The following is a 10,987-nucleotide window of genomic DNA, read 5'->3' on the forward strand; positions in this document are numbered from 1 at the left end:
CAATTAAGAGTTTGGGTGGAGGGAAATACTACATGTCTATTATTGATGACTTTTCAAGGAAGGTATGGGTATTCATCTTAAAAGAAAAATCAGATGCATTCATTACATTCAAGAATTGGTGTAAGGAGTTGGAAAATGAAAGGGGGGCGGTTCCTAAGGTCTTGAGGACTGACAATGGCTTGGAGTACTTGTCCAAGGATTTTGATCAATTTTGCAAGGACAAATGAATTAAGAGGCACAGGACCGTACCTGCAAATCCTCAACAAAATGGGGTTGCTGAGAGGATGAACCGCACACTCCTTGAAAGGGTCAGATGCTTGATGTCTTCTTCTGGTGTAAGCAAAAGTTTCTGGGCAGAGGCTGTGACAACAGCAGCTTTCTTGATTAACAAATGTCCATCTTCAGCAATTGGAGGCGCAATACCTGATGAGAAATGGCATGGTGCAAGGCCTGACTATTCAAGATTGAAGCCCTTTGGGTGTAGAGCCTTTGCACACTTCAAGCAAGGCAAATTGAATGCAAGGGCCTTGCAGTGCATTATGCTCGGGTATGAGAGAGGTGTTAAGGGATATCGGTTGTGGTGTACTGAACCAGGGAGGCAAAAGGTGTTAATCAGTAGAGATGTTGTATTTCTAGATGACAACATGCCCTATCTGAAGCAAGAAAGTGGTAAGATTCCATATTCTGACTTCGGTGAGTCCAGTGATGCTTTGACAGAAGTAAAAAAGAGCACTCATGATGAGGCTAGTGTGGAGAACTATGAGGCAGGTGGAGGAATTTTCACTGATCATGATGATCATGTTGATCATGATCAGCAACCTAATGTTGACATGCCTCAAGACTCCACACCACATGGTCCAGATCCTCCACTTGCTGCAAGAAGGCCAAAAAGGACTATCAGGCCACCAGCAAGGTTTAATGAGTATGAGATGTTGTATTATGCTCTTCATGTTGCTGAGGAGTTGGATGCTACTGAACCAGGCACTTATTCTGAAGCAGTAACTGGAGCAGAGAGAGAACAGTGGATAAGAGCAATGAAAGATGAAGTGGAATCCTTGATTGCTAACAAAACCAGGATCTTGGTTGATAAGGTGGAGTCCAGAAAGCTCATAGGATGCAAGTGGGTCTATAAGAAGAAGCTTGAGGCTGCAAACACTCATACAGTGAGGTTCAAAGCTAGGCTTGTAGCAAAGGGGTACAATCAAGAAGAAAGGATTGATTTCAATGAGGTATATTCCCCTATTGTGAAACACAATTCCATCCGAGTTCTATTGGCTGTGGCAGCTAGAAAGGGGTGGGAGTTGGAGCAGATGGATGTCAAGACAGCATTTTTGAATGGAGACCTTGAAGAAACAATCTACATGGCCCAGCCTCAAGGCTTTGAAGTACCAGGTTCTGAGCATAAAGTATGCATGCTCAAGAAAAGCATCTATGGCCTTAAGCAATCCAGCCGCCAATGGTATTTGAAATTTGGTGAGAGTTTGTCAAGGCTGGGATTTGCTAGATCACCTTATGACAGCTGTGTGTTTGTAAGGAGGCAAGCTAATAAAAATCCCATCTATCTACTCTTATATGTGGACGACATGTTGCTAGCTGGTGAGGATATAAGGGAGATTAAGAGAGTGAAACAACAGCTGCAGAAGGATTTTGAGATGAAGGATCTTGGGAATGCAAGTAGGATCCTAGGCATGGATATTATTAGAGACAAAGGCAGCAAGAGGCTTTCAGACAGATTACATCGACAAGATGTTGAAGAAATTCAGACTTGACAACATGAGAAAGACTTCAACACCAATGCCTATACACTTCAAGTTGAGCAGTGATCAGAAGGCAGAAACTGAAGAAGAAAGAAGGGAGATGGAGTTAATTCCCTACTCTAATATTGTTGGGAGTCTAATGTATCTTATGATATGCACGAGGCCAGATATAGCCCATGCTATCAGCACAACTAGCCGTTACATGGCTGGGTTTAGCAGACAACACTGGAATGCCTTAAAGTGGTCACTGAGGTATCTTGGTGGAGCAAGTAAGCTGGGAATTCTGTTCTCAGGTGGAGGTGAGGTAGAAGAAGAGCCTTTGGTGGGGTATTGTGATTCTGATTATGCCTCAAGCATTGACACTAGAAGGTCTCAGACAGGGTACATTTTTACACTATTTGGATCTGCAATATGCTGGAAGTCGAGCTTGCAGAGTGTAGTTGCGTTGAGCACAACCGAGGCTGAATATATGTCTCTTACATCGGCTGTGAAAGAAAGCAAATGGCTGCTGGGACTTGTGTCAGAATTTGGAGTTGTGCAAGAAGGAGTAACAGTTTTTTGTGACAATAGTGGAGCGATATGCCTTGCAAAACATAAAATGTTTCATGAACGTAGCAAGCACATTGACGTGAGGCTACACTTCATCAGGGATGAGGTTGAAAGTGGTAGAGTGAGGGTGAAGAAGATTGACACCGCACACAACCCGCTGATATGCTTACAAAGCCTTTAAACAAAGACAAGTTTGAATATTGTTGTAGGTTGGTAAGCTTGTGCTCGGTCGAGAGATGAACATTGCCTTGTAGCCAAGGTGGAGATTGTTGTATATTTGGCTATCAAAGCAATAGAGTTGCGTGGAGTGAAGAATAGAATGCATAAGACTCAACCGAGAACAAGCAGGTTTCAAAAGGCGGTTGGAGCTCGGAGCTAACGGCTACTAGCCGTTGGGATCTTTGTTTAGTTAGGAGAAGCTGTAACTGAATCTTGGGTAATTTCTTGATTGCTCTTGTTTGAGAGATGTTAGTATAAGTAGTAGAGAGCAGTTCCTAGTAGTTGTAACTTCACTTGAAATCAAGCTCAATAATACTCACGAAAGTTTTACTCTCCAAAACCCAATTCTTCCTTTTCTCACATTCGAGTTCATACTTGTTGTTGCGTTATTCGATCGAGGCTTTCTACAACCTAGAAATAGGAATTGACGTCAGTTTCGGCACATCGTCGGGTTCATAAAAGATGCGAACTCAGTGAGGCACCGAGAAGTCTCCGACTCACCCTCATCACCCAGTAGGTCCCAAACTCGGCGACTCGCTGACTTTCTTAGCTTCTTTGTTTTCGGCTTAGGGCTCCCTTTCGCCTTTTATACTCCATTCGTCCCATAAAAATATGAGCACTTGAAATGACATGTGAATTAATTCACGATTGGTAAAGTAAGAGAGATGAGAAGATTTGTCGTTAAAGTAGTGCTAGTTGATAATGGGACGCACACATTATTATTAGTGTTTAAGGAGTTGTGATAATGGGCCATAATTGTATAAGTTGTAAATAAATTTATGTATATGAGTAATGAGTTGAGGACTACCTTCAATAAATGTAAATTCCTATATTTTGTTGGGACAAACAAAAACAAAAAGTATACATATTTTATGGGACGGGGGAAGTACATGTTTTGGACTTTTTTCTGCACAAAATGGTCAAACCGATATAATAGAGAAATAGATATAATCACGCCAAACGAAGCCAAAATGTGATAAAAACCATGCGAGACTACTCTTTAAGCCCATGCAAAATCCAAGCTGATCACATGTCTATTGATCTGTGAAAGGTCTTCAGGGTGCGTAGGTGTCGTTCAAGCAAGGATATATCCTAATGGTCAGGATAGAGATCCTAACTAAGCCTAGACCCTGGTTTCAAAGATTCCTCAACCCACTCCTACTGATCAGTATAGTGGTGATAAGGGTCGAATCCCACAGAGATGGTGCGTTTAAACTACCGCGGTGATATTTTGGAAGGTTTGGTTAGCTACCACGCTTGGGTTGAGTCTCTACCTAGACTGGAAATTAAGATGGTGTCCTACTGACTAGGAAAGGTGAATGGTAGTCGACATGTAGTAGTGTACGTGGAATTATGGTGGATACGGTGTAACAGAAAATATGCGGAAAGTACTAGGTTACTATAGGCTAAACAGAAAAAATAGAGAATAAGTGGTAGTTGTGGTGACTAGGCTGACAGATCTGCAGGGTGTACTAAAGGTGAAGGACAAAAGCAAAAAGCTTCTAAAAAAGCAAAAGTGGTCCCAAACTTGGATTTGGACATCATCTTCTTCAATAACCACAAACTAAAATCAGAAAACAAATTCAGATTCAACACGGAAAACACAGATTATCAACTCGCGAACACAGATCTAAAACAACGAAATCAGATCTGAAATCAAACACTGGAGCTGGATTTCTGCATACTGGTCAACATGAACAAACGATTCGGAAATTAAAACTAAGCTTTGTATGCGACGATTCACAATCAAACAGTGCCAGATTATACTATCCTAGAGAAACTTGCTACGTAAAACAGAAATTATAAATTCAGCACTTAAAACACCAAGAAACTTTAGATCTAAGCTAACTAGGCAAGTAAGGAAAAGAAAACAACACCATAAACGAAACGGAAATTAACTTCATAGCATAAACACGTTCAGATCTTCATCAAGCACTTCAAAAGCAGAAAATATCCCAAAAGCAACAAAGATCCAACGTAAGGAAAATGCATGTAAATTAAACTACGAAAGCGAAATAAAAGTGTTTTGCCACTCTGGGCGATGAAATCTCTAAACTATGATCTTGCTGGCTGGAACAAGGATGACTGGTACTCCGGGAACATCTGGGAACATCTGGACGTCAGGTGATCATGGCTGCGGTGAGGCAAGAAGTGGGACACGGCTGAAAGACTAGTATTACCGAGAGAACTCTCTACCTAAAGATGGTGGTGAATGAGTGAATGTGTCTCTCTTTTCTCTCTCCAAGTGGCTTCCTTTTATAGGGAGGCTTACCCTTGATTTTAGGGTAAAACCTTGCGGTGAGATGACTTCTTTGCCCTCAATTATGGGTAATCCGTCCCAGCTATCCGTCTTCTCCATCTCAAGCCGTTTCAGCACGAATACTGATCAGTATGAGATCATGCTGGCGCCCTTTTTCACCTGAACATTCCGAAACTTCCCTACTGGCTAGAACACTTAACCTGCACACTTTGAGCAACTGTTTTGCAGATATAATCAATTTTGCACAACATACTGACCAGTAACCAAGGCCCAGAATACGACTTATCAAACTGCTCACACTTACCACATGCTTGTCCTCAAGCTTGAAGAACAAACAAAAAGAAATAAGTCGAATTCTAGCCTGGTTACTGCCCTGACCGACTCTACCTAAACTAGACTCTATACTACAACGGAAAGAGAAAACAAGAAACACAAAAACAAGCACAGAAAAGAAAACACATAAACGAAACACAGAAAAACTAAACACAAAGATTGGGCTATATTTTCAACCATCCCTCCCCTCGGGATCAGGTGTAATCCGGCCTCAGACAGCCTTGAACTTCCGCCGCCCCCCTTTTCTCTCCCAGTTAGTATATCCGCTCGTCAAGATCGCCCAAACTTTCGGCCAAACACTAGGTTCACTCAGTCACTCATACCTCACCAGGAATGTTAGGACTGCATTCTCTCATTATGCTCAACCACAGTTGCTTCGGACTTAGATATCACGTGCAGCTACTGAAGGGCTTAAAGGCTTGTAACGGGGCTATTGGTTTGTAGTGCTTTGGGTGGATGTTCCTAAGGCTCTAAGGTTCAAAAAACTGCTATTTTATTTGATTTGGGGGAACTGTGTGCATTTGAGCCTCTGGTTAGTTGCTTTTCTTAGCTGGCGCTTCTAGTTTTGATCTCCAACTGGTCAGTAGCATCTTTGTGGCTTCGCCACCCTTATTCCTTCATTCATTTTTGTGGTCAAGTTTTCTGACCATTTTTCTCCATTTTTTTTTGCTTCGCCACCCTTATACCTTCTTCTTTTTGGGACCTGGGATGACTCCCTGGTCGATTTTCTTCTGAACTTCCTTGCCCAGCTGGTTCCTGCCTTCTCATACATCCTTCTGGCCAGTAAGCTCTAATCGTCTCATGCCTTGCACACACAGTCCCAATGGCTAGGGGTGTATATCTGGGTATAAAGAGTTAAGAAAATGGGTTCTAAAGGTAGTTTTTTTTTTCGAGGGGGGGGGGGGGTTTCCTACTGCCTTCAGTGTTGCTACACGTAGTCACTTCACCCTAGGCAATTTGTGGCAGCCACTCTTTTCTTTTCTAAACATGTGGAAAGTGGTTCCACTTAAAGCTTATAACTCACATTTTAAGAGGGCTTTCGTGTTTGGCTCTAAGTATGGGCTTTTCTTTCATACTCGCATCATCTATCCTGGCTAGGAGGTACTAAGGGGGGTGGTTTCGGTTTTCCAGCATGTCCTATCTCCCTCAATTCCCTTCACCGTCAGCTCAAGACGGTTGAGTTTTAAGCCCAATCAACACACAAAAGAAAAAAAAACTAGACCTAAAAAGTCACTAACACAAGCACAAACACAACGACTACACATATATACATACTCATCATACTGGTCATGGCATCCCCCCTCCCACTTCACAAGTGTCTGCCCTCAGATAGGGCTGTGAAGTGGAAAAGGTAAAGGCCAGTATGATGGACACATAGACAAACAGACAAAAACAACAAATTAAAACTAAAACTTCTCACACTTAGACTATGGAATAGGCTAAGTGGGAGAGTTTGAAAACCTAAACAGAACCCAACAAACAAAACACACATATATACAAAACTCCTCACACTTAGGCCATGCAATGGGCTAAGTGTGAGTCGGCATGCTTACGAAAAACAGAAAACACAAACACATGCGCCAAAAAAGACAAACCCTTTACTTCTCACACTTAGACTATAAAATAGGCTAAGTGTTATGAATAGGGTTTGCGCACAAACAGAATTTATACTACCTGAACAAACAAAACACAATTAAAAAACGAAAACTAAAAACTGAAAAAAATTAAAAGTAAACTAACTGGTCAGGTGGGGTGGTCTATCGGTGACGCCTGCTACTTCGCGGCGCAGGCGGTGCAGGTGGTTTCTTTTCAGTTCCAGCTTGGTTCTCGTCAAAGTCCGCCGGCTCCTCAGCATGCGCCGGCACATCGGTCTCCTTTTCTTCTGTCTCAGGTACTTGCGGTTCATCAGCTCGGCCTCCATGGCCACTTGGTTCAACAGCTTGTTCCTTCCTCTGGTTGGTATTCTCTCCTAGGATGCTATCGATATTGGATAACATCCTATTCATTGCTTGCTGCATCTTGTAGTTCTCCTTTCCCAAATCTGTCACTATCACCTCTATCGAGGCCTGCCTCTGAGCCAACAACTTTTGCTCTGCAGCCCCTTTCAACATTCGTTCCACCACCGATGCCAATCGCATCACCTCCGCTTTCAACTGTTGATTTTCTTCTCTCACTTCTTCCATCGCTTTCTCCATCCTTTCTTGTCTCTGCTCCTGATCCTGTGTTCCCGGATGTGCTGCAGATCTCCCAGTCGGTACAGCTTCTTCTCCCATTGCGTAGAATTGGGGTGCGCCCTGCCTCATGTAAATGGTGTTCGTTCGGGCGAATAAAGGTGTATCAAAAAGACCAGGAGGATCCACCATGATGATGTTGTTTCTGACGAACACTCCCAAGATATGGCAGAGAGTGAGGTTCCTCGCTGGGTGGGTGGCAATTAGATGGCATTGGTAGGCGGTCCAAAAACCCAGATGCAACTTCCTCCCCTGCTTGGTGCACCAGAGAAGATATAACTCCGTCATCGATGTCCTAACAGCGGAGTTCGACTGCCCCAATAAATTGAAATCCAGGTAAAGCTGTACAAGACGCAGAATTGGATTGTTGAAATGAACGGAGCGAGAAATAGTGGACTGGAATTGCCCTGCATCAGGGTGAGTAAGTTCCTCCCAGGCCTCCTGGGGCTCAAATTCCACATGTCTGCGGGGAATTCCCCGCTCCCTATTTCTCCACTCAGGCCCTATGGCCTCCTCTAGACTGCACATTCCCAGACGCACGGTCCACTCAATCAAACTCATCCGTATCTCTCCTCCAAACAGCCTAAAACTGATACACTCCTCATCTAGATCAGTGGTGACCTTAAATCTAAAGGTCGTGAAAAACTCCTTTGCCAATCTAACCGGGACACTAGGATCCCCATTCTCCAACAACCATTCGAATCCTAACGCGTGCAAATAAGATAGAAACTGCTCGCGGACACCTAACTCATCCAAAGAATAAATGTGAAGTACCTTTCCGCTCTTCACCTGCTTACTCCCTTCATCCTTACTATCGAAAGCTTTTTGTAGCTCCTTCGAGTCGAAAAGCTTCATCTCTTCCACCAGTTCATCAGTAAGGTCCACTGTCCAGCGCTTATATCGGAGTCTCTCTGCCGGCGTATGTAATAACTCCTGATGATCGTTCGGAAGTTTCTGTTCCTTGTACTCCTCATCCTCCATGGACGTATCACTAGCCGATTCAGATTCCTCACTGAACTCATACTCACTATCACTCTGCTCTCGTCGGCTGGATGGGGTCCTCTGAGCAGCCTCAGTGATCACTATGCCAGTGTTCACGAGACGCGGTTTCTTGGTGCTAGGCTTCTTCTTCATAGGGGCCTTCCCCTTTCGTTTTCTCTCCTCACGGTATCTCACTTCCTCTCTGTCAACTTTGTCTTTTTCTTCTTCGGGTTCTTTCTCAGCTTGTGATAAAAATGGATCCTGGGTAGTAGGACCGGTCTCCCTGTGGCCTACTGACCTGGATGCGAGGTCCAGACCCTCAGCCATCCCGTCAGCCTCTTCACCTTGGCCACTCAGTGTTGGAGAGACCGCTTTGGTTTCCATTGCAGTATCCTCTAGGTCAGCAACAGGTAAAGACTCATCCCCAGGTTTTGTGGGAGTGGTCCTCTCCTCTTCGCTCAAGATTTCCACGGGATCTGCCTCTGTGTTCGGCTTCGCCCTACTAGCTGCCCACTTTCCCAAGCATCTCTGCGAAACCCTCTGCGGTTTAGGCCGGTCTGCCTTAGGATCAACCTTCAATATTAAGCTCCGCTTTATGGGCTTGGGCTTCACTACTGGAGGCGCCTCTGGTTCTGGCTCTGGGATTTCTGCAGCTGGTTCCTCCTCTTCTACCTGCATTCTACCACCCCCTACTTCTACTCGAGGATCTACTGGCTCCGGCTCTTTCTCTTCTTCGTGTACTTCCTCCTTCCCTTCTACTGACTGGGAAGTATGACCTTCCGGTGTGGTTCCTGTAACGGCTTTCTCAACCCCTCCTACTGACCTTGATGCGAGGTCTAGACCCTCAGCCATCAAAGCAGTATCTTCTCTGCGGTTTACCTCTTCCATGATTGACTCAAACTCCGTATCGGTCATAAGGCTGCGCTTTTGTGCCGATTCGTTCAGATCTATTTCTTCCCTAACCCTTTCTTGACGGACGGTCTCCACAGTAGGTGTTCTCTCCGTTTCGCCACTCCCTTCATGGGTTGTCTCTTCTTGGCTGGTCCTTTTCTTACGCTCCTCAGGGTCGGAGTCGTAATAGGCGGCGACAGCGTCGAGCTCCGCCGAATCTGGCACCGAGGTCTCCGACGGCGCGGTCGCCGATGAAGATCCCTCCTCTGATTATTCCTCTGCGTGACTCACCGGTGCAGGTGGAATTTCACTGGGTGCGGTTATATTCCCCTGCCCTCTGATTTGGCTGAAATTCGCCATCTCCGCCGCCCAGTTCCTAGTGGGGTCTTGTAAACGGAGAAACTACGCTATTGCGTCTAGAGATATCATCGGTGGGGCTTGCTGAGTTGGTGCCGAAGGTTGAGGGTTCGGCGGTGGTTGCATTCCAGGGTTTTCTTCACGGCGAGACGAAGGTGGTTTAATCTTAGTAGCGAACGCCTTTTTCCCCATGGTTTCAGTGGTGATTTGTTGGTGGGGTCTTGGGTTTTGATTTCTGGGAGAGAGTTGGGTTTGAGAATTTCTTGAAAGGGAAATTGAAAATGAGGGTTTGTGAGGGAGAAGGGTTAAGAATTTCTTGAAAGCGAATTTGAAAATGAGGGTTTGTGAGGGAAAAGTGTTGGGACGGTGAGTTTAATTTGGGTGAGAGAGAGCAGTTGCAGGTGGTTGTAACCGGCTATCAGGGGTTGCCGGTCGCGACGCTTCAGAAGGGAGGCGGTTGAGATTGCTGGCCTCTGATTGGTCAGCGTGTCCCTTCTCTCTGCTCACGCGCCACTCTTAGCAGCTGTCACCCTGCAAAAGCTGCACAAGCCTTAATTCAAATTATCGTCCCCTCCATAATTTCCCCTATACTTACCTAAAAAAGAAACTAAATCAAACGGGCACCTAAATAAAAATTGAAATAGCACCAGATAAGTAATCCATTGGTCAATGTATAATCCAAATTAAAATTAAGGCCCGAAAATATTTTTGGATTTTGAGAGATTATCTTGCATGCAAAGATTAACTACGTATTTACAATATTTACATCTTCCTTAGGCAATTTGGAATTCTACTCGGCCAGTATATGCAAACTATTTTCAAAAAGAACTAGCCACGTGGAACTCCAAATTCCTATCTTACTGATCAGTAGACCACCGTAGTAAGTGGTTGCAGTGGAATTTCGTCCACTACACCCACCTCACTATTTTCCCTAAAAATTTTTAGCCTATGTCCGTTTACTATGAAAGGTTCAGAGTTAGGAAAACTCCCTGAAATTTCTACAGCTCCATTAGATCGGAGTGCAGTGATGGTATAAGGTCCTGTCCATTTGAACTTGAGTTTCCCTGGCATAAGCTTCAATCTTGACTGGAAGAGTAGTACTTTCTGGCCAACATGGAGTTCCTTAGTTCTCAGATTTCGATCATGCCACAATTTAGTTCGCTCTTTGTACCACATGGCTGAGTCGAATGACTCCAATCTAAGTTCCTCAAGCTCCTGCAGTTGCAGCTTCCTTTCCTCTTCACAGGCTGTAGCATCCATATTCACTTTCTGTACTGCCCAGTATGCTCGATGCTCGATCCCAACCGATAAGTGGCACACCTTCCCAAAAACAATCCGGTAAGGGGACATGCCTATGGGGGTTTTGTAGGCTGTTCGATATGCCCAGAGAGCATCCTCTAACCTTACAC

The 10,987-nt window shown here is 44.5% G+C and overlaps 2 protein-coding genes across 2 annotated transcripts; one reads left to right on the forward strand and one right to left on the reverse strand.

The window, feature by feature from the left end:
- Positions 1–1,794: 1,794 nt before the first annotated feature.
- On the forward strand, positions 1,795–2,487 carry LOC121745966 (secreted RxLR effector protein 161-like). Its single transcript, XM_042139914.1, has one exon. The coding sequence runs from the start codon at positions 1,795–1,797 to the stop codon at positions 2,485–2,487; it is 693 nt and encodes a 230-aa protein (XP_041995848.1).
- A 4,388-nt stretch (positions 2,488–6,875) lies between these two features.
- LOC121745967 (trichohyalin-like) lies at positions 6,876–9,218 on the reverse strand. The gene is made up of 3 exons (XM_042139915.1): positions 8,845–9,218; positions 8,235–8,628; positions 6,876–7,337 (listed from the first exon to the last, which is right to left on the reverse strand). The coding sequence occupies exons 1-3, from the start codon at positions 9,216–9,218 to the stop codon at positions 6,876–6,878; spliced, it is 1,230 nt and encodes a 409-aa protein (XP_041995849.1).
- Positions 9,219–10,987: the final 1,769 nt, after the last annotated feature.

This window comes from Salvia splendens, chromosome 8 (assembly GCF_004379255.2).
Source record: "Salvia splendens isolate huo1 chromosome 8, SspV2, whole genome shotgun sequence".
NCBI classification, from domain to species: Eukaryota; Viridiplantae; Streptophyta; class Magnoliopsida; order Lamiales; family Lamiaceae; genus Salvia; species Salvia splendens.

Excerpts from the sequence above, each read along its gene's own strand:
- LOC121745966 (XM_042139914.1), top strand. The coding sequence starts at position 1,795 with ATGCCTATACACTTCAAGTTGAGCAGTGATCAGAAGGCAGAAACTGAA.
- LOC121745967 (XM_042139915.1), bottom strand. The coding sequence starts at position 9,218 with ATGGAAGAGGTAAACCGCAGAGAAGATACTGCTTTGATGGCTGAGGGT. Across the intron at positions 8,629-8,844 it reads TCGCAGAGATGCTTGGGAAA|GTCAGTAGGCCACAGGGAGA; the intron begins GTGGGCAGCTAG and ends CCTCGCATCCAG. Across the intron at positions 7,338-8,234 it reads TCCGATATAAGCGCTGGACA|GATCAGGAGCAGAGACAAGA; the intron begins GTGGACCTTACT and ends CCGGGAACACAG.